Source organism: Harpegnathos saltator, unplaced genomic scaffold (assembly GCF_003227715.2).
Source record: "Harpegnathos saltator strain DR-91 unplaced genomic scaffold, Hsal_v8.6 scaffold252, whole genome shotgun sequence".
Lineage (NCBI taxonomy): Eukaryota > Metazoa > Arthropoda > Insecta > Hymenoptera > Formicidae > Harpegnathos > Harpegnathos saltator.
Genome location: NW_020230042.1, coordinates 781,156 through 806,651, shown reverse-complemented (window position 1 = coordinate 806,651; position 25,496 = coordinate 781,156). Strand labels below are relative to the sequence as shown.

The 25,496-nt window shown below is 51.7% G+C and overlaps 2 protein-coding genes across 33 annotated transcripts in view; one reads left to right on the top strand and one right to left on the bottom strand.

Moving 5' to 3' along the window:
- The window catches only part of LOC105187420 (uncharacterized), a 215,875-nt gene that overhangs the window by 127,403 nt on the left and 62,976 nt on the right, over positions 1-25,496 (top strand). For all 32 annotated transcript variants that reach the window (XM_025299105.1, XM_025299124.1, XM_025299127.1 and 29 more), the window contains 2 exons: positions 138-336; positions 536-731. In XM_025299105.1, coding sequence (XP_025154890.1) covers positions 138-336; positions 536-731 — 395 coding nt within the window. The remainder of the gene's footprint in view (positions 1-137; positions 337-535; positions 732-25,496) is intronic.
- b6 (pentraxin-related protein b6) lies at positions 896-21,859 on the bottom strand. The gene is made up of 8 exons (XM_011148186.3): positions 20,919-21,859; positions 16,856-17,145; positions 10,544-10,649; positions 7,999-8,213; positions 4,554-4,653; positions 3,815-4,029; positions 3,142-3,516; positions 896-2,202 (listed from the first exon to the last, which is right to left on the bottom strand). The coding sequence occupies exons 2-8, from the start codon at positions 17,129-17,131 to the stop codon at positions 1,831-1,833; spliced, it is 1,659 nt and encodes a 552-aa protein (XP_011146488.1). The 5' UTR covers positions 17,132-17,145; positions 20,919-21,859; the 3' UTR covers positions 896-1,830.

The following is a 25,496-nucleotide window of genomic DNA, read 5'->3' as shown; positions in this document are numbered from 1 at the left end:
CTCGGCTTTAAAAAAATAATCCCCTCCCCGCCGTGCGAATTGACAGATTCGAGATGTATCGCCCGATAATATCGACGCGCTCTATTGACAAACCGACGCAAATATTTTTCTCCTTCTGTTCCTACGCGACCTCCCAGGATTGGTGTTCCTGCAGTACAGGAACGAAACGAAGAGAGCGTTGCTGCCGAATGAGATTACCAGTATAGACACCGTCAAGGCTCTCTTCGTCCGAAGCTTCCCGAAACAACTCACTATGGAATACCTGGACAGTCCACACGTCAAGGTTTACATACACGACAGCAACAAGGACATGTTCTACGAACTGGAGGATGTAAGGTGAGCTTTCTCGACTATCGTAAGTGCGCTACTCGTTCGCTAAACATTTCTCTCACAGCGAGTAGATTAAATTCCCGCGCGTAAGAAGGACGTTTTTCAAGGGCGATCGTTATTATTATCGTCCTACCGCGTGCGCGCGTATCAAAAGGCAGGAATACGCCCCGTCACATTTCAACGACAAAATCATCTCGGCTTTCAGATCGCACCTGAGAGACATCAAAGACCGCAGTGTTCTGAGACTCTTCGAGAGCGCCGACGGGGTGACAGGAATGCCCGGGCCTATGGGGGTGCCGGGCGGCGGAGGTGGCCTACCACCCCATTGGGAGGATCAGAGCTACTTCAGCGAACCGGAATTCGACAGCGAATATCAGCATCAGCACATTCACAAGAGCAAAGTAAGTGCACGTTAACGAGATTCCGTCCTTAGTCCGACGCTTTCATGCCTTCGCCTTCTTAGAGAACGAGATCAGATCTGCTCGATGACGATGAGAGATAGAGAGAGAGAGAGAGAGAGAGAGAGAGAGAGAGAGAGAGAGAGAGAGAGAGAGAGAGAGAGAGAGAGAGAGAGAGAGAGAGAGTGAGAGTGAGTGAGTGACACACACAATGTTCTCCCCGGCGCAATTACGCGCGCGGTGTCGCCCCCGAAAGGACATTTCCCTCCGTGTCGTGCCGGTGCTGCTCAAATACTCGCAAATGAGACAAAAAGAGAGAGAGAGAGAGAGAGAGAGAGAGGGGCACGCCGCAACGGTTCATAAAAATTTATTCGATACACACATCGCACTCTTACGCAAGAGAAAGAAAAAATAATATCACTAGGACTAAGTCTTGAGTTCACCAAGAACTGCACGCTGCTGATCGATCGAGGCGGTTTTTATCGTTCGCTTGGTCACCTCTCTCTCGTCTCGATTCAAAGCCGATCGATCAACCTCGCAGACCTCGAGACCGTGTTGAGTATTTTGTGTTGATGGAGCGATCGCGTCATCGCGCTCTTGTGTCGTTCCGCCGATACGCTTGCGAAATAATACTATCTTATAATTACGCCGATGAAATGACAAAGTACGTTCGCTCCTCCCGTAAGAGTAAGAAAGAGAGCGCGCGCGCGCGCGCGCGACAGAGAGCTCCAAGTTACCGAATGAAGAATCTCTACTAATTAAATAAACCTTATTTTTGTATACGAATTATTTCGCGCGACGTGCTTACCGCGTGTCATAGCAGCCTCGTCTCCGACAAACGTTCTCCGCTCGTAACAACTAAAAGATACACAGCGACTGAAACATGGCGTGGGATACCTCGGGAGGTTCCACTCTCGAGAGATCATCGATCCTCCGTGGATCGGCCGATCGCTCGCTCGCTCGCTCGCTCGCTCACCGGCGTGATGTCGCGCGTCCCTCGCGTTCGCTCGGCGAATTCCCGGCGAAATTCGCGCTACGTCCCGGAAAGAACTCGTCAGCTCTCGCGCACGATCGGTCGCACGTGTTTCGCCGTTGAAGACTCCTAGAACTCCTTGCACGCTGGCACCGCCGGCAAGAACAACGCGCCGGAATACAGCTTCTTGGGCACCGATCTCCAGGCCACGATCAACGCCTTCTCGAACGGCTCGTCGGCGCAGCCGTCGCACATGTCCATCACTTGCTTGACCTCGGCCTCGGCCGGCTCGCGCTCGTCCTCCTCGCTCGTCTCCTTCAGGTGCAAGCCGAAGCTCGTCAGTCCCGTGAAATAATCGTTGTCCAAGCCTTGAGGGATAGAGTAGCCGTCGTCGTAGATCGATCCGTCGCCCAATTGCAACAGTCCCCTCTTCTTCTTGTCGCTCTCCCGTTTGTCCAGCTTCTTCTCGTCCGCGGTCTCCGACTTTGGCACGAAGGACACCTGTCGAGTTGAAAGAAACATGACGCGAGAGCCATCTTGGAAATTATTTGCGCCGCGAAAGTACCCGGCGACGTGATGACGAAACATTCTCGGCTTCGTTCTCGGCGGTGATCTTTCTCGCCGAAGGTTCAAGGACCTTGATAACTCGGACGCTTAATAATTCTACCTACACATGAAAAAAATCGTGTAACGCGAAAATAACGCGAATTATCACACATTGATGGCGGCGCACGCCATCGAGAACCGCTGGAGAATGTGGGAGATTGAAAAAGCGGATGATGCGATTAACCGCGCCGCGGATCCTTCTCGGCGCGGCGGCGTAATGAAAAAGTGTGAGAATCCTTGGTGCGAGCTAAGTCGAGTGCGCTGATATATTATTTCCACTCTGATTCGCCGCGTGATCTTTTAATTTCCTACGTTAAGTAGTGGGTCGGAGAGCGGAGAGACTGAAAATTTCGCGCTCGTCTCGGGGAAGACGCGAATCTCCTCGAATTACCTGGCGAACGTGCACGTACATAATACACTAATATCCTCCAAAGTTTGAACGAAGAGAGAGAGAGAGAGATATTACACAGTACGGTGGACTGGTGCAGAGTGCTCGCGTCGCTTCCCACCGCCGAGTTACAAAACGACGTTCGAGAAGAAGTGTAACGCATGACAAATTAGACGAGTTGACGAAGGATTTTCCCAACAGCGAGCGTCGCGAGCATTTCCACTCCGCAACTTCACGCAAGTAAATGCATTTTTCTTTTAATTTTCCACGTTACATAAATAAAGAACACTGCGGTAGCGCGAACGTGTGAGAATTCTCGAGAATTTCCGCGCGAGTTCTCTTTTGATCCGTGATACGAGCGTGTCGAAACATCTCGTCTCGCCATTCGCTCGCAAATGAGAGACGGAAAACGAGCCGCGAGAGTCGGTCGTCTCGACGGCTCTTACCTTGCCGTCGGAGTCGTCGGCGGCGGCGGCGGCAGCCGGGTTTGGCGAGCTTTTCTCGGTGTCTCTCTTGGCGACGGGTCTCTCAGATTTGATCAAGCTCGACACCACCGTCTCGTCTTTGAACGTTCGTCGCTTCGACGACTCGTTCTTCTCTCTCTTGAAGAGGTTGTGATACGTCCCGCCCGGGAAGAGCGACGACGGGTTGCCGAAGAATCGCGTTGGCACGTTGGGGAACGCCGTCGAGAGCACATCGAGGTTCAGGGGCGGTAGCGGTTGCGGCGGCGGCGACTCCGGCGATATCGGCGGTAACGCGGGGTGACGAATGGTCACGCCGTTTCGTACGAGCTGGATCGCCGCTCCCGGATTGATCTTCACCTGCAACACCGGCAACGCGCGCATGAAGTATTCACGATCAACTTTTCAGCGCCGTCTCGCCGCGCGTTGACACGAAAAAGGCGAGAGAGAAGGACGCCCACGGACGGGCGGGAGGGGACGTCTTTCAACGTCTCGCCCGCGCGCGACCCCGCAAATTGTTTTGGCGCTGACGTTAATTAAGGCACCGGGCGAAAGTAATTAGCCCCGATGATGATGATACGGCGCGCCGGCGGTCGGCCGGCCGGCCGGCCGGCCGTGGCCCCGCCGGCTGCGACAAAGCGAGGAAACGTGATTGTACTTGTGTATTGATCTGTCCGCCGGTGAGGAAGGGATGCGGCGGCAAAGGCGGTCCGGTTACGGGCGCTCGCGTGGTGGTCCTCGGCGTGTTATTACTCGTATCGTGTTCGTAATGATGGGCGTGATGGTGCTTGTGATCTTTGTGCGCCTTTCCCGCGGTCAGGGCGACGTTGTAGAGCTGCAGCATCGTCAGCTCGCCCAGATAGCCGCCGGAGCCTGAAAGAGGAATCGTGGAATGTTTCTTTCACACTGGCCCGCCGCGCGCCGTCGATGATCTACGAGAGAGCACAGCGAAGCTCTCTCTCTCTGACATGCTTGAAGTTGCAAATGAAGCTGCGATGCTGCAGCACCGTTCACACCGGTGCTTGACGGACGGTGATGAAAAGCGTGTCGAGGTACTACGGCCAGCTATACGAGCAGCTCTGTTGCTGTTTAACGGCAATTTCTCTTCTCTCTTGAGATTGGATTTCGCGTCGAATCCTTTTACAACGGAGTTTACTCCGCGTAAACGTGTTCGTGTGTGTCCGTCATTATTAATAAGGACGCGCGCGTTCCCCCGCGAGCAATAGGCAGCTTATCGACTTTCTCCGCGAGTGCTCGCGGGAGGCACAAATATTTGCCATTTTCGTCGAAAGTTGCTCCTGACTCGACCCTATTATTTTCGCAAGTTATCGCGATATCGCGCGAGAGAAGAAAAGAAAGAAGGAAAGAAAAGAAAAAGAAAGAAACAAATTTCTCACCCGGTGGTGCTCCTTCGCCCTCCAAGAAACCACCGCCCAGCTGTCGTTGCTCCTGTCCCGAAATGGCGATGCCGCCGCCTTTGATCGCGTGGCCGACCAACTGCAAAAAACCACCAGCACATACATTTCTCGCGCGACACGCAGCAATGAGAAAGTCTGTCTGTTTCGCCGTAGAGTCCGTCGGCCATGTCTCGCGGCGAGTCGCAAATCGCGATCAATCAGCCGTCGGTCGGCGATCGAACGGCGATCGAATTTAATTGATCCGGAGACGAGAGCCGGACGAGAGAGAGAGAGAGAGAGAGAGAGAGAGAAAATCGGTGCATTAGCGAGATGCGCGGACTCGCTCTCATGTAAATAGAAACGAAAGTCGGCTCGCTCGCGTCGCTCCCCGACGTCGCGCGCGATAGATTGCACATCCGCAGCCGAGCGGCGTTATATGGAAATTTAAATTGGTTTCTGTCCTTTTTCATTATCTGAAGGTAACCTTGGCTATCCTCGGATGAGAATATACATATAACGCGATATGAAATTCTATACCTTTCCATTTCCCGTTTATTCTGTCCCGTCGCGCGCGCTATTCTTTCCCATTTCGTTTCCGTCCGACGCGATCCAGATAGAGGAAGGAAGAGGCGCTGTCTTGCGACGCTGCGATTGCAGCGCATTGCGAATAGATCTCGCGCTTAATTGCCGTGCCTTGATTGTCCGCTCGTTATGTGCCGTCTCGTTCGCTCACTCCAATTTACAGAATACGCCGCGATAACCGCCGCGATTTTTATTGTTTTTATCTATCGTGTCTATATATTGTGTCCACCATTGTGTGGGGTGGGTAAGGGGGCTAACGCGAGCATAGCGCGCCTGTCGACGAAATCGCGATGGCACGGCGGCTTTCGCGCGTGAGAAAGGCGCGACACATTCGCGACACGTGACTCGAGTGCGGGAAATGCCGGAAGCACGGTCTGCTCGGGGAATTCTTGGCAGGTTTAACATAAATGATAATTAAGATGACTGCAACGGAGGATTCTTACGTAACCATGAGATACGCCTCTGTGTGTGTGTGTGAAGCAAGAGGGCGGCTTTTTCCTCCACCGCGTTGAATGGAATGTTCCTTCTCGTCTGTTACGACTGTAATTCGCCCCCCAGCCGCCCGCGGAATGTTAATAAACGCAAACTTAATACACGCAATCGCCGCGTGGAGAGCCGCGCGGTGCGTTCTTGTTTCGCGAGGGTCTTAATTAGCCGCGCGTTGATTTTACGTGAAATTTGCACTTCTTTATCAGACGCACGTCGGATACCGTAAAACGCGCCCGCAACTCGCCCGTGTTATTTGCCCGGGGCAAATTAAATTTGTCTGAAACTTATCCCGCGCGCGTAATATTTACGACACTTTGAACTTGGGCGCGAAACAAGTTCGCGAGCGGAAACGGTTAAGCGATACCTTTCAGGTGATATTCCGTGTTGAATGTCTAGCAATTATTTCAATGTCGAAAACGCGCTCTCAAGCGCGGCAAACAATCTGCGCGACTCCCACGGTGGTACATTAGGCCGCATTTACAATAGGTGTGATAAGCTTTTTGCTCTAAGCTTCACCGATCACTTGCCTCTTCATCTCCTTTACGTCGCGATCTTTATAATATTTCTTATCTTTTGCGTACAACACAGGGGTTCGCTCGTACAATTGATTGTTATTGAAACTTTGTCGTCAGTGTCGGCAACATGTTCCTTTTGTTGTCGGAGTCGTGCCCAAATAACTTTTCTTATTGGCCGATTGGCTGAAATCGGTCTTAAGCTTTAATTCCCAACTTGAGAAGTTCGGATCCGCCCAACTCCCTGCATACAAATGCAGAAGATAATAAATATTATAAAGATCACAACAATGAAAGAAGCGAAATGGGGAGCGATTGGTAAAAGTTTGACGAGAAAGCTACAATTATTTGTTACACACCTTCGCCGTAGACCCGGCCTTAATCTGGCGATATCCCGCCAGATAGACATCCCGCGTCGCAGTAGTAAAAGCGCGCGCACAGTCAGCCGGCCGTTTATCCGCGAACAAATCAGTCGGTGCATACGAACGGAAGCACTTTGCGATCATTAATTGATTCCAATGGTTAATGCATTCATTCCGTGCCCGACGTGACGTGCAATTTCATCGTTGTTGACATTCGTATCAGGAACTGATTGCGCGGTATAATTAGACATGCATGATTGCGAACACATCGTACGCGTACTCCAATGTAACCCGCTGCACTCGCGAAAGCCTGTTTGACAACTTGTACTTAAAAGTGCACAGTAGTTTAGAGGGACGGAAAGAGAGAATTAAACGGGTGTTGCAATTGTCCAATTATAATTTATCACACCGTTACGTGCTCACGGGCCCGCTTTCCGTTAGGAACGATCGTAAAGCTCGGCTCGAGCTGAGCGCGCGCGAGTTTGTGCAATTTGTTTGTCGAAGAGTAGCAAGGACAATGCGTCATTCGTGCGCCCCTCGCAGCGACCCAGATTCTCGCCGCACGAGAAGTGCAATCTGAGAAACCGCGGCGTAATTCTTACGTATTATCATCGGCCATCGTAGCCTCGACATCGCTCGACGGCGCTCGATGTCGGCCGAGAGAACGATGCAACAAGCTTTGGTTGGGCTCTCGCGTAATCACGAGTAGATCCGTGCAGTGACAGGTGGTCCCGCGATGATGAGGGACGATCGGCGTCACTCGAGTGCGCGGTCAAAGTTACGCGTCGTCGTCGATGGTCCTCCACGTGCAAACGCAAGTGGGTTAGAGCGCGAGTCGCTGGCGGCACGGAGTTGCGGCAAACGAGTGGAGCAAAAGCAGAGCGACTTTCGACTCGGTGAGAGATTCTTCGGTTCACTTCTTTGAGGCTTCGCTCTCTTGCTACCGTGCCGACTTTGGCATTTTTGCGGAATAAATCGTCCTCGTCAGTCGGCTTCTCGTCGTATATCGCACAAGCGCACAAGATCCGCGCGAGATCCTTTGTCGACGAAGGTAAACGCGAGATATATCCGCGAGGATCTAATGTCAAGCTCGAATTATTGTAAGACCGTCGGGGAGAGACGCAGCCGATCGTTAAATTCTCTCATCGGGCCAGGCGCGATTTTAATTCCCGCCCGCGAAACGTGCCGCGTATCCGGCGGAGATTTCCGGAAGTATTTACTCGTCGACACAGCGCGCGCACCGCCGCACACAGCGTGCGGCGAAATCTTCGGGCGTGAAAAGCACGACGAACTCTCCCCGTCGTGTTTGACTGAAGACGCGCGAGAACCTCGACCTCCGAATATCGTGGAGAATCGCACACGTGGCTTGTTTACTTTCCACCAGCGAACCAAAGTTACGCGGTATATCCATCTATTTATTTAAGAATGTGCTCCACAGAGAGAGAGAGAGAGAGAGAGAGAGAGGCGCCGGGGTCAAAGGCAACATAAAGTCGGGCTTACCCTGTTGTTGAACCCGCGACCTACGCGCTCGTCGTTGACCCAGATCTGCCACTCCCCGGTGCGACCGTTCCAGCTCTGGCAGGAGTGGTACCACTTGTTAAGTCTCAACGGATAATTCAATCTGTACAAGTTGTGACCGTTGACGTTAAGCATGTAGTACGAGCTTCTTGGCGTGTTCGCTACCCACGACAGTATCCCTCGTGGCTGGTCGCCGACTGGAAGTCGAGGGTGCAGATTAGCTCGTGTGCGGGGGAGAGCGAGAGCGAGAGAGAGAGAGAGAGTTTCTCTCTGGGAGATAGAACCGACGTTAACGGTGTTATTAGACGACGAAACTGATGGAATTACTAATGGTAACGCGCATAAAGTTTCGAGACGTTACGTGACCGTGCGTATCGCGTGTCCTGTTGAAGGGAGGAAAGGACCAACGCCCGTTTTTCGTCCTACCAGTTTTCACCTAACCGGCGCGCGCGGCGGAGGGCAATCGCGATCGCTCGGCAAAGTTCCCCCCCGCGCTCCGCCGCGAATTTCGGCCGTTAATTTCGCGCGTATGCGATATGTTCTCCGGGAAGCTCGCAGTTTCCAAGACTCCAGGCAAAGAGATCGAGGAAACGAGTCTCTCCTTTTCCCGAGACCTCTCCGCGTTACTCTTTGTAAGCGCGCGATACTTGTATAGTTTTCACGCTGCGCCACGCTATATTTGCGCTTAGCGTATTGATTCTGGCAACCGGCGGGCGCCGGTTTTTAGACGCACGGGCGCAGTGGGACGGGTGCGGGGAAGGGACTTATTGTCGGTGTATTTATGACACCGAGCACATATCCGCCCATTGTCACGCTCGCGCGCGCGCGCGCGCGCGCACACCTCGGCAGAAAAAAAGAAAACCGAGGAAAAAGGAAGGGAAGAACCAGCTGTGTGCGTGTGCAGCTTTCTATCGGCACAAAAACCGCAAGCCGCCGCGGAACCTTTCTAAACTGCATATTGAAAACACAGCCGGCGCAACTTCATTGTTTGCACGCGAATGATAATATGCGCACGGGCGTAAATCGATCCTTATAACGGCATCGGCAGCAGCGCCCTGAGCGCGCGTGAATGCTGCTTACGCTAGCGAAGCGCTAATCCGCGAAAAAAGAGCGACTGCAGGCGGGGGGAGGGGGAGGGGGAGGGAGAGAACGCAGACGCGTGGGAATCGATTTTGCAACCGGATAAAACTGCTACATCACACACACACACACACACACACACACACACGTGCACGAGACGTGTGTGTGTGTGTGTGCGTATACGAAGATCGCGTATCCTTCAGATTAAATCGATGGCGACACGGCGGCTGCTGGTGTAATGTAATAATATAACCGTGCGCAAAACACACAGCCTGGATTCGCCGCAAAGAAGCGCTCTTCCGATGAGACTTCGCTCGGCTCGTTCAGCTCGAAACAGTCTCGCGGCGAGAAACAGGCAATTGCGCAATGCCATCGGAAACATATGAGAAATTATGTAACGCGTGTACGTATTTTTTCTTTTTGTTATGTTAGGCAGACCTGTCGAAAAATGCGCGAAAACAACACAAGTGTGTTATCCGTCATTTGCATCTGCACGATCAAACTTGGTGATCTCTGAGCGAATCTTTTTTGCGAGGCTCTTTTCGCCACTCGGGTGGCGAAGGGGACGCGCGACTTTGGTGGTCACGTGGACAACAATCGTGGATGCACGCGCGGGAAACACTATTTATATTAATCTCAGGCAACGTTTCAGCACCACCGCCCCGGAGTTCATTACAAACAATTGTGGTTTTCTATTTTTCCGCGCGCGATAAATATCACGGACATTGTATGTCCGTTTTTCTAAACGCTGACAATTGAATCCGAGCCGAGCCGTTCATTTGCAAGTTTATTGTCCGCTTATCCCGCACGCATGTCGCTGCGCTAGTAAACAATATATCAATTATGCGCAAACGAGGTCAACGGCGAATTAGCGCGCGGCGTAAAATTCGTTAATCAAACGCGTAACTCGCGCCGCAATTTAAGAGGGCGGCTTTACCGGCTTGCTTTTACTCCGCTAACGAGTTCCCGGCGTAATAAATACAAAAGAAGAATTACTCTCAAAGAAAGACGGAGAGAAAGAGAGAGAGAGAGAGAGAGAGAGAGAGAGAGAGAGAGAGAGAGAGAGAGAGAGAGAGAAGAGAGAGAGAGAGAGAGAAAGGAAGAGATAGAAACCCGTTTACCCATCTTTCCCATCAAGCTCAACGACGGACAAACGGGACATATGATTAACTCGTTGCGTCGCAAACTTGTTACCAACAAACCGAACACGACGATGCGCGCGCGACGTTGACAGTTTCATCGGCATCGTAACGTCGTCACCGACGATAACGTGCGAGATACTTTCGGCGATGAGTGCCGCGGACTTTCGCTTTCACGTTTACAATCTGTGCCGACACACACACACACACACACACACGTACGCACACACGCATACGCACGCGCGAACGCGTCGGCGATAAAAGGTGAAAGGAGAAAGAACCGAGCTTGCCGGCTCGCGTGCGCTCACCTGCGTAAGAGAACAAGGGATGGTCGTTGGAGTGATTGTAAAATTTCGTCCACATGCAGAGGGTGAACTCCTTCATGTCCGGCAAGTCCGTCTTGTAATGGATGTACTGCAAGAGGAAGAGAGAAATCGTGAGAGATCGTGCATCGTGTCGCCCACCGGGGCGCGCCGCGTTAATCTCACGGCTATCGCGATTCGCGCTGACGATGCATCGCCGCGTGCGCATCGCGAATTAATGCGCCCGATGTGTGACTCTGCATCGTCGGAATGTGCGCTCGCTCGCTCGCTCGCTCGCTCGCTCGTCGTTATTCCGCCTTACGTTATTAATCGACCGCATCGATCAACGGCGGTTCCCGCAAAAATGTCCGCGCTAATCCATTTGCAGCAGGGACGGATATTGCCGTTCGTTTCGCCTGCTCATTCACCGCCTGCGGAAGCGGACGTACTCGCGTGCGCGCGGTCGCGTGAGTCTAGGTCGGCAGGTAGACAGGACAGATCGCCGCAACTCTCGCGCGAGGAACAAGATATCTCGGGTTTCAGCCGAGGTAAAAGCGCCGGCCGAGGCAGGACGACTCTTCACGTGTTCCGGTCTTAAACTTTCAACGATTTAACGACGGGATGTACGTTAAAATTGGAATTCGAACTCTGGCGATTCGGCGGGAGTCTGCGAATGTAGATTGTCGAGTGCTCTCGATTTCTCGGAGAGAAATTTCGTTCGTCGAAGGAGAGAAAGAGAGAGAGAGAGAGAGAGAGAGAGCAAGGCGCGCGACGCGTGTTTCCTTCAATCCCACGCCGGTAGACGCTCACCACGTGTCTGAATTAATGGATTATATCGATTGTTGACACCGCACACACGATCGTCTGAAACCTCCGCACGAATCGTGCTGCGGTTCAGTGGGTACACTAAAACTGATGAACAGCGCACACACACACACATGTGGACGCATACACAGTGGACGCCGCGCCGGCGGCGAAATTGCGTGCTACGTGCAGAATCATGGCATAATAATTGACAATCAAACAGCGTGTTTGCCGTGCGACAAAAATACACATCGCGAGGCGAGGCTCGTTACATTTGGCGAGGCTGTTCTGCCCGCCGCCGCCGCGGCGCGGCGACGCGAGTGCGATGAGTTCTCGTGAGTGAATTACAAGGATCGGCCGAAACCGGCTGCGGATTAAGAATGCGCTCGAGGCGCACCGCGAGGTCCATTTATCGAAAAATGCAGACGTTAACGAGGCGGTCGTACTCGCTACTTCGATTCGCGACACAACCGCGCGTTCTTATCTCGTCACGCGGCGGATTGCATCCCCCGGGAACATTCCCGACCCCGAGAAATTTTGATCAGGTTCACCTAACATTGATAAGGACCTGATAGAATGAATGAAAGGTAATCCTAAGTAAGTCGCCCTTATAATAATGTCCTAACGACAAATGAGTAAGAAAGACCTTTATAAGGTTATAATGATTGGGTCCACATTAGGACCTTAATGTACCAACCTAGTGTGAGATATAATATGGTTCAGTTGATCAGGTCCTTGTCGGGATCTTATTCATTGTACGTAATATGATTTGCATTATCAAGTTTTAACGAAACAATTTTTCGGTGTCATTTCCAAATATAAAAATGTTTGCATTGAGAAAACACTTTAGGTCACTTGAATATATTTATAAAATGCTATAGAAACTATCCTTCTTTTAGCAGTCGATAAATAGTTGTAGAATTAACGTGACATGCAACTTTTCTCTTTAACACTACTACTTGTGTCTTGTCACCTTGCGATACTTAACGATCCTATGATATTCATTTTATGTTTCTTTCCCGAAACATTTTACAAGTATGCTCGAGCGATCTAAGATATTATTTCACGCGAGTATCTTTTTATTTGGAAATGACATGAAAGAATTTTCGGCGTGTCATTTCTTATTTCTAATGTCACCGTCCAATATAGCCGTGCAGCGCGTAATCCATAATTTGAATGCTATAATTTGAAAAAAAAAACGCAATAAGGATTCCACAAGGTAACTCAATAAGGACCTGACTATGAATCCTTACTGAGATCCTGATATATCCACGCTGCGTTAAATGACTAAATACTAGGACCCGATAGTATTACCTTATTGGGACCTGATGTCCAAATGAGGTTAACCTGATCAGGACCATGGGATAAATTTCTAGTCGGGTTGCGACTCTCCTCCATCTCGGCGGCGCACGACTCCCGACAGAGAGAACAAGAATGCTACTCGACACGCGCCGAAGAGCGATGATGACATTCTCCACGCTCCTGCAGCTTTATTCTCCGGCGACTGTTTCTTACGGGCCGCGCGACTTTTCAAGGAGGCGCGACGAATCCGACTTTTCAATCGGTCCCTCTCGAGGTGCCCGTCGTTATGCACGGCCTTTTTAGTCACACGTGACTTTTCGAGGAAGAAAGAGAGAGAAAGGGAGAGGGAGGTGCTTGGCGTTTTTTTCCCCGCGACAATTGCGCGAATTTACGGTCAATTGATTACGCGGTGGATTACGTGGAGGCGCGAGAGAGGCGTGTGTAGTCGCCGGGAACTACTTCTTCTTGCGCGAATAATTTCCCCGCCGCGAGGTGGATTTTGCGCCGAAAACGACCGCGCGATCACTCTGGCACAGTCGCGCCTGCGGCCGAGATTACTCCCGCGGCACCTTTTACGGACGTCGGCACGCATAAACTTCCCGCCCCGGGCTCTGCAAAACGCCCGCGTCGCCGCGTATTACGATCGGCAATACTGACAGGTAATGCTTCGGCCGGCCACTAAAAGGGGCCCGTAAATTCGACGTCTAGGATGAAATATTCAATCGTATATCCAACGAGATGCTCGTTCTCTCTCTCTCTCTCTCCCTCTCTCTCTCTCTCTCTCTACAGGTGCTCGCGTCAGGGCGATTTATAATACCCGCTGCTCTCTAATGACCTGTCGCGGGCTCCGCTGCAAGGTCGCGCGACGGAAAGATCGCGCTCGTACCCGCGTTTTCTTTTCTTCCCTTCTGGAAGATGCGCGCGCCAAGTCGCGGTTCGCGTCGACCCGAAGAGAAAATGGTAAATATATAGAAAAGAGTACACCTCACCGATTTTGTTCATTTCGAAATATGTTATAAAGGATGAAATTCTGAGTGACTTTTCCTAATACAATTATATACGGGGGTCGCTTATAGCTTCTGAGATATTTGACTCAAAAGTTTTATAATTGTACGTTGAAGTATATTTGAAGTAGACAAGCAGTTTTCACTTTAAATATAGGAAACAGTACATATAAGCGGGAGAGAGAGGGGCTCCGCCCCTCCCCAAACAAATCCTAACCTAACCTAACTTATTGCATCTTTATATTTTTATTCTATATATTTTTGGACATTGTTGAAAAAAGTTCTCTTAAGATCTATCACCTGGCTCGACTTAACTTATCATAATATCCGCATATGATTAGGATGTTGTGACTTTTAAGGAGATCTTGTCAACTTGTCGCCCAACAATATATAAAGCAATGCAACAAGTTAGCTCAGGTTAGGATGAACTGTTTGGATTGTACTGTAAATAACGACAGCTTATGATATCTGGATAATCCAGGATTCCAGGATAATCAAAATTCCAAAATCAAATTAAAATCAAATGTCTCGAAAACTATATAAGCGACCCCCATATAATTGTATTAGCAAAAATTCACTCAGAATTTCATCCTTTGTAACATATTTCGCTGAGGTGTACCCTCTTTTATATACCGAGTATTTACCGAGAAAATGTTGACAACGGTCGGAAAAGTCGGGAGGGAATACAAATGTCGATTTCTTTCGAGAGACTTTCATCTCGATCTTGTATCTACCTCGCGACGCGACACTTCCGTCTCCGCCGTGTGTGAGAAAACCGTCATCACGCACGACGAAACCGCGCTTAATATTATCGATCGTCGACAACAAGAGACCGGCCATTAATTGTGACGGAGAATGAAGTTGATGAACGATTTGACGATAGCATCGCGATAGCCTCGAACGAAGACGATCGCATAATACCGACCGGCCATAGAAAGTCACGAGCAGCCGCCGCGCCGCGGCCGGCCGCTTTGTTCCGTTCCGCGGATCCATTCACGATTCGCGATTTCGCGACACTGTCTCTTGCGTGCCTCCTTCCCTCCGGCGCGGCGCGGCCGTAATTACCCGCGTTGGCGTCCAGCCTAAACGAACCTCGCTTGGCATTGGACGGCTGGCTCTCGCTGATGAATAGCGGAGAAATATGTCCCGTCTTCGGCCGCTTTCCATCGCGCTCGATTTTACTATGCCGATCGTGTCCGTTAGATTGCCGCACCTCGCGAGAATCGAGATTATCACGATAATCTGCGAGTCGTGAAATTGCGGCCCCGTTCCGCGTCTCTTTGTTATTCTCCTGCTTCTTTCGAGCGAATCCACCTCGGGCCGGAAGATTTCAACGGACAGAACGCACTTCCCTCGCTGAGATTATCAGCGAGAATCACGCGGAGCGACATGCGCGACCGCTCCGTCTGGGGACTCGCGATCGGAACGTGATACGACGTTTTTTCGCAACTGAGTCCCTCCTCTGAGACCCTCCTGGAGAGTTTTCTGAATTGATATATTGCGACAATAATAGCGACGGCGGATTTGAAAGTTTACGTATTAATAGCAATTGTATCTTTTCTGTTTTCATTCACACGTCGTCATGAACTGAAGAAAGGACATTCACTTTGTACAAACGTACGGCGGGTAGCCGTGCCGCCGGTGAAGGCTGCTGATATACCGCCGTTCTAAATCAAACGGAATAGTTTGACTTCCTTTCTCCGTAAATCAACAGTCTGTTGTCCGTAACATGAGAAATATCCGCAGTGACAACGCGAGCGTTACGTCTCGTTCTCAGTTAACAGGAGTTAACTCACTCGACAACTCGATATCCCGAAACTGCTTTCATCGCGCGCGAGCGCATTATATAATCCGGCTATGAATTAGCGTAAACGCGACACCGCGCGCGACCCTTCGCCGCGTCGTCGTCCCGTAAAGTCCCGCGAGAGAGAACAACTGTCTCTCCGGCGGCTCTCGCTCTCATTACGCGGTCGTTAAAACACTTAATTTCACTTAGGCTGCGCTAACGCTGGGAAAGCCGCGATTCGGAAGAACCGTAACAATCGCCCGGGCACAATCGTGTCCCACCATTTATTTCTCCATCGACCGCGCGCCTCCATCTGGCTACTGTAAAAAATTAGACCCGCCGCGCAACCGTCGCTCTTGCTGGATCAGATGAGCGGGTAATTCACGTGGACGACGACGACGACGACGTTCGCTTTCTCGAGCGCGAGTTGTATCGGAAACGGACCGACTCTCGTCTCGGTCTCGCTCGCGACGAAGGAAACGCGCGCGCGCGCGCGCGCGCGCGGTGTGCCTCGGCCGTTTCGGATCGCGCGCGATCGCCAATAATTCAGGACTCGTTTCGAGAACTCTGCGCCCGAGGGGATCCGCCACGAGAGAGTGTTTTCCCTGACTTTCGTTGGCCAAGCTCGTGTCATTTCGCTTGCGCCGCGCGAGGTGCGCTCGGCACTCTCCCGAGCGTGAAGCGCGTGGCACGTGAACGGCGGAATTCCGCATGTTTCGGGTCGCACGCGAGACACAATTGCCGTAAATTCTCGCAATTTATTCCGCGACGCGGACGCACGGAGCCGCGTAATGTCTGTCTAGAGAAACCCGTGTCTAAACGTCGTCGTCGTCGTCGTCGTCGACGACGACGCTCTCGCGTCGCGAGGAGCCGAGCCGCGGCGCCGATATTAACAGCCGATATCGCCTTCCGCATCGCGGACTGCCGGCGAGACTGCGCTAATTCGAGAGCCGGAGCCGTATTCCGTGAGATCTCGCTATTTAGTCGGAATCAATTAATATATTAGCCAGCGGGGACCGCGACTCATTTCCCGGTGTATTTTACACGTCCGTGGGCTACAATGTCAATAGCTCGAAACTGGAGCAAACAGCCAAGCGCGTACGGCTTGGGAAACAAACATTCTATAACCGGCGGTATTGATCGCGTACGGCCATCGTGATCATTGTCGCGCGGAGGTTACTACTCGCGCGTGTATTTACTTTGCGCCTCGCGCGCATTCGAGGTGTGTGTATTCCACATTGCGCGACGCGTTTTTCTTTACATACCCGAGCGACCGTTGAACATTTCAACTGTGCAAATTATCGAGTTTCTCGATCGCCGCCGCCGCCGCCGCCGCGGGTCGTCAAATTCCTCGATTGACATCTCAATCTGGAATTCTGCAATTCGCGCGTCGCTATCACCTCAAGCGCCGCTCGGGCTCACCTCAAAGTACAGCTGCTGGCTCATGGCGACCTTGTAGAGGGAACAGCTCTCTTCAGCCTGCGGCAGCAGCAGATGGTGGTGCGGGCTGTCCACGTCGTAGAGCGTCTGCGTTGGCGCGTTTCCGAAAATCGATGCCTCCTGGTGCAGTATACTCGCGCTGCTGTGCGCCGGCACGATCGGTCGCCAGGACGACGAGATCGCCAGCGCGTCGCGCGACGCCGCGACGAGAACGGCGCACGCGATCGTGAAAACGGACGTCATTTTCGGCCGGCTCATTCCCCTCGAGTTACCTGGAAACCGAAAGAAGAACGGGTCCGCCCCGCATTAATCGCAACCCGGGGAAATCCGGCCAGGTGAAAGGTGACTCGTCGGCCGCGTTCTCGGAGCATTTCGGCGGCCGAGCGGAGTACCTGAGTTTTCATTCTCTTCTCTTTCACGAAACGTCGCGAGATATTATACTTGGTCGCCGCGCGCGAGTCTTCTCGATTGGCGGCGTTTCCATTAATATATTTCCTCGAACACGCGCTGCGCGCCCCGCACTCTCTCGAATGAAAGTGATTCGCTCGCACGCGCGCGCCTTTGAGATGAAAATCCACACGTTGCATTATCGATCGCGTTGCCGTCGGAGGGAGGGAGGAAGGAAGGAAGGAAGGAAATCTCTTGCGGGCACAGATTTACGCGCACAGGGGGTGAAGAGGGAGAGAGGATAAAGGGGGAAGAGCGAGTTCCATCCGCTCGGTTAATTATAATTGAAGGCTCCGCGAATATACACTGTCGCGCGCGCGGCAGCAAACAAAACCCGGGGAGAAGTTACGTGAGAAAAACCAGGCGCGGTAAAAACGCGCGAGTAAAAACGCGCAGGACGCGAAAAATCCGCTTCCGATGGAGGAGAGCGAAGTTCGCGCGATTGCCGAGCACGAGCCACTCCGCTAACGTGTAACGCCGAGAAGAATGCCGGGGCACACGCAACAGCATCACGTTACGAAATTTCATTCAGGCGAGCGTGACGAGCGATACGCCGCTTAAGAATGCTTAAGCGGCGTATCGCCCTTTCCTCCGCGCTATGCGCGCGGAAAGAGAGAGAGAGAGAGAGAGAGAGAGAGGAAGACGGACACAGAGAGCTTGTTACGCATTTTGTCGTGTCGATCGTCTTTGATACGACGCGATCTTCGACGTCGAGCGCTAAACGGCCTGACAGAAAAGTTACTGACAGATAAAGATGCAAGTATGCAGATATCGCCGATGAATGACGACGCTCCCCGCCCCCGCGCGTTCGCGCGATGTGAACTGGATTTTCCAACGCAGCTTTTATGTAACGCCGTCGTAAAAGCGGCGACGCGCGTCCGCATCGCCGCGGCGGGAAACGCGAGAGTCGTATTAAGAAACGGGCCGTATTAAGAGCGGGCTTTCGTGCTCGATATATAAAACGCCGTTATCAAGGCGCGCCGCGTAGTAGTTGCGCCACTTCACGCAATGGCGTGCTCCCAATAAAGCGCGCGCGCGCCTAATGATTTCTCCTAATTACGATTTCTTCGCCTTTCGATTTCCAAGTGCGATCGCGACACCGGTCTCCCGCGTCCTCTGCGGGATTTATTTTGACGTTTAATTGAACGGCGGATCAATGCTCGCGCGTTATAATGCTCGCGCGCGCGCTTTCGAATTCGGATCCGCGCGCGTGCTGATAAATGGCGGAACGTACGTTCGTTCGTTCGTTAATATCGCCGGATGCAAAAAGACTCGCGCGAAATTGCCAGCGCCGATCGACGACGAAACTGGCGCGATTCTGGGTCCGGATTCGTCAAGCGCCGGCGAGCAACGAAACTGAAAGGCGCTAATAAAGGAGCGGTATTTATTATCGGCTTATCAGGTATATATATTTTATGGCTTTCGATAAGAAGGATCTGCACTGCTTCGGCGAGAAAAATGCACTCCTACATGCGCGCGTTAACGCGCATGTGTATGTGCGGGCGGTGTGTTACGGTCGGATAACAACGCGCGCGGGAGAAACTCGCGCGCGAGGTGGGTCCGAAATCGAAAGTTGAGATGTTATATACGCGTACGTATAAAATATACGCCGAGAGAGAGAGAGAGAGAGACTCTCGTTTCCGCAGCGTCACGTGATCGGCGCGATATCACCTGCGGGCAGATTTTACCTCCACTCTTTGGCGCCGTGGTTTCCGCGCGATATTAATGACGCCGATAATTTAATCAGAGCCGCGAATTTCACAAGAGCTGCTGCGCTTTTCCGACGCGCGACGATTTTTACCGGCCGTCGCTTTTCGCAATTTGTCTCGCGCTCGCGACGGTGGCTCTGCGTGTAATTACCGATCAATCAGGAACGCGCTTCGATACACTCGTCGGCTCATTTGTAACCTGTCAGACCTGATGTCAGAGCGGCACCGTTACTTTTGCTATCAAGAGTTCCTAGATCCTAAACATCCGTCAGATAGCCGTGCGTGTCGTTTGTGCGGCCAGCACGCTCGGCTTCGTAGTTGACCGTGATAATTGCACGTTACGTTTATACCGGTCGCTATCCTTTCGCCCGCTTATGATTTTCCCGTTGTCGGCGCGGCGTTCTCATCAGCACGATCCTTACCACCGAGAGAAACGTATATGATATTTGAAACTATAATGATGTAGTAACTAAATTATAGTCCGAGATATCGTATTTATATATAACTATGCGGTACATTATCATAATATCGGTAATAATTACGATATAGGCAATTGCGATATAGTAACCATAACCAACTGTGCAATATTTTTACTAAGAATTATAGTGAGTTGAACCTAAAATTATTGTATGGATACAAGTATAAAATGGTAGGTAAAAGTAACTCTTTAATATAGTCAATATTACCAGCAGAATATTCGCTAAATGATGACAGATGTAACTATATGAATATTAAATCTCACTATATGTGTGAATGAGAAATTACCATATATGTGGTTACCATATAAAAGTAACTAAACGACTATTTAAGACAATCATTGACTATATATTTGTGTTTTTTTTTTTTTCTACTACTATACTTTGCAGGTTCCACAAACTATAAGAATATGGCTGACGCCAAAATGAACTATAAAATATAGTGAGATTATATGTTAATTCAACAATATTTTTCCATCGGTGTATTAATGCAACCGTTATTAGTGCAACTCTGTCATGAGAACCCCCCTGGCGTGTTTGGCGCGGATTGCGGTATATTGTAACATAATCACACGCGCTCGCGCGAGCGCGAATTGCGTGCGATCAGACGAATTGCGATCAACGGTGAAAGTTATCAGCGCGAGGATTAAAACACAGCCGGGTGTGTCTCGGCGACGCGAAACGACCGTGCCCTTCGCGCCCGAATCATTGCCGCGATCTCCGCGTCGGATCCCGGACAGCGTCGCGGTCGCGATTCTCTCGTGACGGCCGGATTTCATGCGCATTGCGAAATGATCAGAGTCGCAATCCAATTATATCTCTCTAGCCGATATCCAGGTCGATCGTGTTAACAGCGAACGAGCAAGCAGTATCGCTCGCGGTAAATTCCCCGGGAAATGGGAATCGCAATTTACACGAGGCAAACGAGAGAGAGAGAGAGAGAGAGAGAGAGAGAGAGAGAGAGAGAGCTCTCGTTGGCCAGGCGACTTCTCCGCGACTTTACCTTTCTCTCGCAGGAAAACCTGCTCCATTTTACTGAATAATGCTACGCTCGAAAATACCTATGCTCTTGCGGGGCTTGTTATTTCGCAGCAAAAGGGCTTCGGGCCGTTTAACGGACTATCCGCACTGTTCACACTTGATCGCGGCGCGCGATCGCGAGTCGAAACTCGACAGACCGAGTGCACTCTTCCGTGAGAATTCACAAGCTCTGTTGCGCGGGACGCCGCGCCGCGCCGCGCCGCGTCGCGCCGCGAGCAATGCTCGCTTTTAAAAGTCCAGCAGCGGAAGGGCTAGGTTAGCAGCACTATGTAGGGCGCGCGCGCGCGCGAGAGAGAGAGAGAGAGAGAGAGCAAGAGAGTCTCGAGGCCATCGCGCGAAATCTCGGAAATCCATAAGACGCGCGAAACTCACCCAGAGGTAGGCGATCGGCGAGCTCCGCAGCGTGGAGGGAGGTAGATCCTCACGGTCTCGAAACGGAAAGGTAACTGCCCGCTCGTTGAGCTCGCCGTGGAGCTCGTAAACTCGCAGGAGGTGTATACACCTCTCCTACCTGCCCGTTTGCGATACACCTCTTGCCTCCTCCGCGGCCACGCTCGCTCGTCGCGGCCACGTTGTCGCCGTGTTTCCCACGTGTGTGCACCGATTACGCCCACTGCTCTCCGATGCGTCGCGCCCTCGTATGGTACGCATATGTGGGAAAGTGCGAATCGCGCGTAATCCGGGTCGGCTTTAGCCGAGGGAAGTGGCATTTTCACGCGGAGTTGCTTCGGCGAGACGTGTCACCGGGGAGAGCTTTCTTCAAGCGCCGAGGCGCTTTTGTTGGCGACCGTCGGCGCAGGCAGGACGACGGGGCGGGCAGAGGAGGCCTGCCGAGACGAGAAAGATGGAAAATGGAAAGTGGATATCCGCGTGAAATAAAGTATCTCCGCGGCTTTCAGTCGTGCAGCCTTGTGAAGCGTTGATTCTTAAAATTATCTGGAAATCGATGGACGCGCGCGCGCGCGATCGGAAAAAGCGAGCAACTGAACCGGCGCGGAAAATCGTCGGAGCGCGCTCGACCTGAAACGCCGGCGAACGGCAGCCAGCGCGAACGATTGTCGCCTTCCCCGGCCTTGAAAAGGAACTTTGCGATCTGTAACGCCAATTTCCAGCGATATCGTAACGGATATCGTGAAAAACGCGTTTCTCGCGGTTACCGCGACGACCGTTACTAAGCTGTCGCGCTCACTCGCGTTACTGCTTGAATCGCCGATTGAATCCCGAGTGCCCCGACCGGCTTTCCTATAAGGTAACGGTACGAACAGTACACCGATGACGAGTCTATAAATATATCGGAGACGAGACGAGATGGGTATTATAAATAGATTTCAGATGATGCACACTCTCGGTCGACCGTACCGGCCGGCCGTGTGCACACTGGGAAGAAAAATTTAGTATCTCTAACAAAGCTGGTTTAGTCGAGGCATTTTTCAATAGCGACCGAATATCTTGTTCTATATACAACAAAATATCATTAGTTGTCTCAACTAAATATATTCTTTCGCTTTGTTCTCTGTTACCACCAGATAATTTTGTTCTTAGACTTCATATATAAAAATTAAGCGTTTTATTTTAGCTATATTGTCCATAAAAATTACATAATAACGAAATATTATTTTACATAGACTAAAATAATGCCCAATCGATACTATTTTTCGTCTTTCTGTGCACCAAAATTTAGATTTTATGTATTTAAAAAAGATTGTAGTATTTTTTCACAAAATTCACACAGTCTTTTTGGTTGCTGTAACAAAAGTATTACGTTATACGAGCAAACCGTAATCAAACAAGATATTTGTTCGCAGGAACTAAACAGTTTTGTTTAGTTCCTATTTTTAACCAAATTATTTTGTCGTTGCAACAAAATTTTGGTTCACGCAACAATACATTTTTCCTAGCGCAGGTGCGATTGCTCAATCCGTCGCGCCGAGGTGCGTCGAACGCCCGTCTAAAATTCGAATCCACCACATTTGAGATTCTTTCACTCGTCAAGAGATCGTCGAGTACGGATAAAATCTCGCGAGTGATATACGCCTGGGGGAGGGGGGGAGGGAGGGGGAGGTATACATTCTATCGGACGGAAACGATTTCTGGCATTTCCGAATTGTGGAAACTAAATTCTGCTATTTTTAATCGGAATTTCCGAGTCGTTCGTATTTCAGCAGGGAACTGGTTCGTACGTTCGTTCGAGCAAACATTCCTTTCCGTGTACATAAAGCGCGCACACGAGACGAGCGGCCGCGCTTTTTCGCTTACGCGTGCGTCCGTAATCCGAGCGCGATGGAGCGCGTTTCTCCTCGCCTTTAGTCCGCTTTTACTTTCTCGTTAGGCGCGTTACACAGCGCGCGCGCGTAATCGCCCGGACTTGACAACGGCTGGAGATCGAGCGCGTGTGCGGGCGTCGCGTTTTCCAGTCGGAGAGATAATAACGCGAATCGAATGCGAATCGAAGAGATGAAATAAGCGCTGCTGACAGTGGATAGTTCATCGAATCCCGAACGAAATGACATCGACCGATGCGCGCGCATTATGCGTCACCGAGATCCCTTTCCGTATAAATCCATCGGGTTATCTCCATATCCATGGGGGTGGGCAGGAAGCGGTTTCCCAGGGTAGCGATTTGCAATTCGAGAGGCGCGTCTAAACATCCTCTCGAGATTAAAAGGCGCTCTCGACGCGGAGGCATTCAGAAACGACCCGACGTGTAATCGTAGACGGATAAGTGGGACGATAATTAGCATACATTATACGTCCCGTTTATCGACGCGATGTACTCCCGAGCCAATTCAAGGTGTGTCAGAACCGACTGATCTCTCGCGAACAAGACAGATTTTTCCGCGGGACGACGACGACGACGACGTCGACGTCTCGGCGAAATTTTCGCGTAAGGACTCGCTAAAAGATACCTTGCTCAAATTCCGCCCGACGAGAAACGAGGAAATCAAATTCGCGCGCGATTTCTCGCGAGTCTCGAGAGGGGAGAGACGGCAAAATTGCCAGGAGCAAACCGCAGTTGGAAGTGTACTCGCCGAGAGAGACCCGCGAATACCGCGAGACTGCGGCATCTCCGACGACGAAGGCAGGCAAGGCAGGCAGGCAGGCAGCGTCGAAGGTGGTGAACGTGTCGTCACCGCTCGTCGTACGACCGCCGGCGACCGCAATCTTTTTTCCTCGGTGCTCTCCTCCGCTATAGAAAGTGAGCAGGCGTGGCGCATGAAGTGTAGAGCGCGAGGGAAACGCGCTGTATAACGAATTGCGAAATGCAGCACTCGGGGACCGGACCTGAACCGAACCGAACCGAGCCAAATCAAACGCGCCTCTCTCTCTCTCTCTCGGCCGCGGTGGCCGCGGATGCCCCGCGGCCAAATCGAATCCGGTCGAGGTCGGGTGGACGAAAAGCTTCCTTTCTAGATCACATAGAACCGCGGCAGCGTCGACGGCGATGTGTGTTGTCACACGTGTCAACGAAATTGCCTGTCAAAATCCAGAGCCGGTGCATAAAACGCCCCGGGCGTCTCCGAGACTCCTTTCTCCGCGGGCGGGTATGCCGCAAAGCGCGTTACGTGTCCCTGTCTTTGACATAACGATCGCGGCGCGGCGGGGGACGAACGGTGTCTTTGTTGCGAAACGCGCGTGGAAAGATCGGCAGGTAGCTCTGCGATTGTATGATGGATCGCTCGTGTAAGGCCGAATTTCGACGTCTCGCGTCGAATTTGCGAGATTGCGACGGCCGGCAATTTTTAAGTGCGAGAGGCGCCCGGCCATGAGCGATCCCCCTCCCTCCCCCCCCCCCCTCCTCCGCCCCGTATCTTCGAGCTTCGGCTTGATATCGCGATCGCTGATCGCGAAATTAATGTCTCGCACGCGTCGCTAATGCGCGCGGGCGCGGTTCGCTCAGGTATGAGATGCCGCGAGATAACCGGCGGAGCGGAATTTTCGAAATAATGTCTAGTCGCGCGCGCGGCGGCGCGCTCGACAATTAGCTCGAGATCTCTCGAATGGGTCGATCGTGACGGGACGTCGAGAAAGTCTATCTATCTCGTGCTATTTTTCCTCCCCTCCGCCGCGCCGTCTGGCTTCTCGCTGCTTTTTACTTCCCCCCCCGTTTACTTCAGCGAATTCGGTCAACGTATATAATTGACGCGCGCGAGTCATATGTCCGTCGCGTAAGGACATCCTGCTCTCGGCTACACGCGGTGTAACCGGTGCCACGTATCGGCATCATCGGGTTTCAAAACCGGATTCGGAGAATGCACACGCACACAATATGGTGACCGAAAAATCTCTCCTTCTCTCTTTCTCTCCGATACCGTTGATCGCGTTGCGCAAATCGCGCGCTATATATATATATATATATATATATATATATATACACAACGGCGGATCGCCTTACTTTTTCTTTTTCTCTTTTTTTTCCGAGAAAGAGAGAGAGAGAGAGAGAGAGGGGGGAGGGAGAGGGACACGATCGGCCCTCAGAAAATCTGTTTGTAGGCGCGTTAGAGATCGCATGAGTCACACCGACGTCGTTATGTCCACTTGCATCATCCGGCATGCTGATGAGAAGAAAACTGAAATTGGAGCGAACGCTCTCGGCGCCAACGGCGTCGGACCTTTCCCACGAAACTGTATGATCGAATCGCGCGCTCGTGGTCGACCCTGCTCGTGGCGGCGGGCTGGATGGATGGATGGATGGACCTAGAGCTAGATAGATCGGAGAGTCGGACCCGAATTGATCTCAACTTGAACTGTGACCGGCTGTAATTCAGCGCCCGGCTGTATCGTGCTTTCACTTAATGATCCCCACTTATTTCATTCCGCCTTGTTACTATCGGCAAGCACTTGTTTATCGCGGCGCGGCGCTGCGGGGCGGTCGGCCTGGCCGATTGTCCACGGCTGCTTTATGTAACATTTCTCAATCAGCGCGATATTAGATTGATGGATTTGCATCGT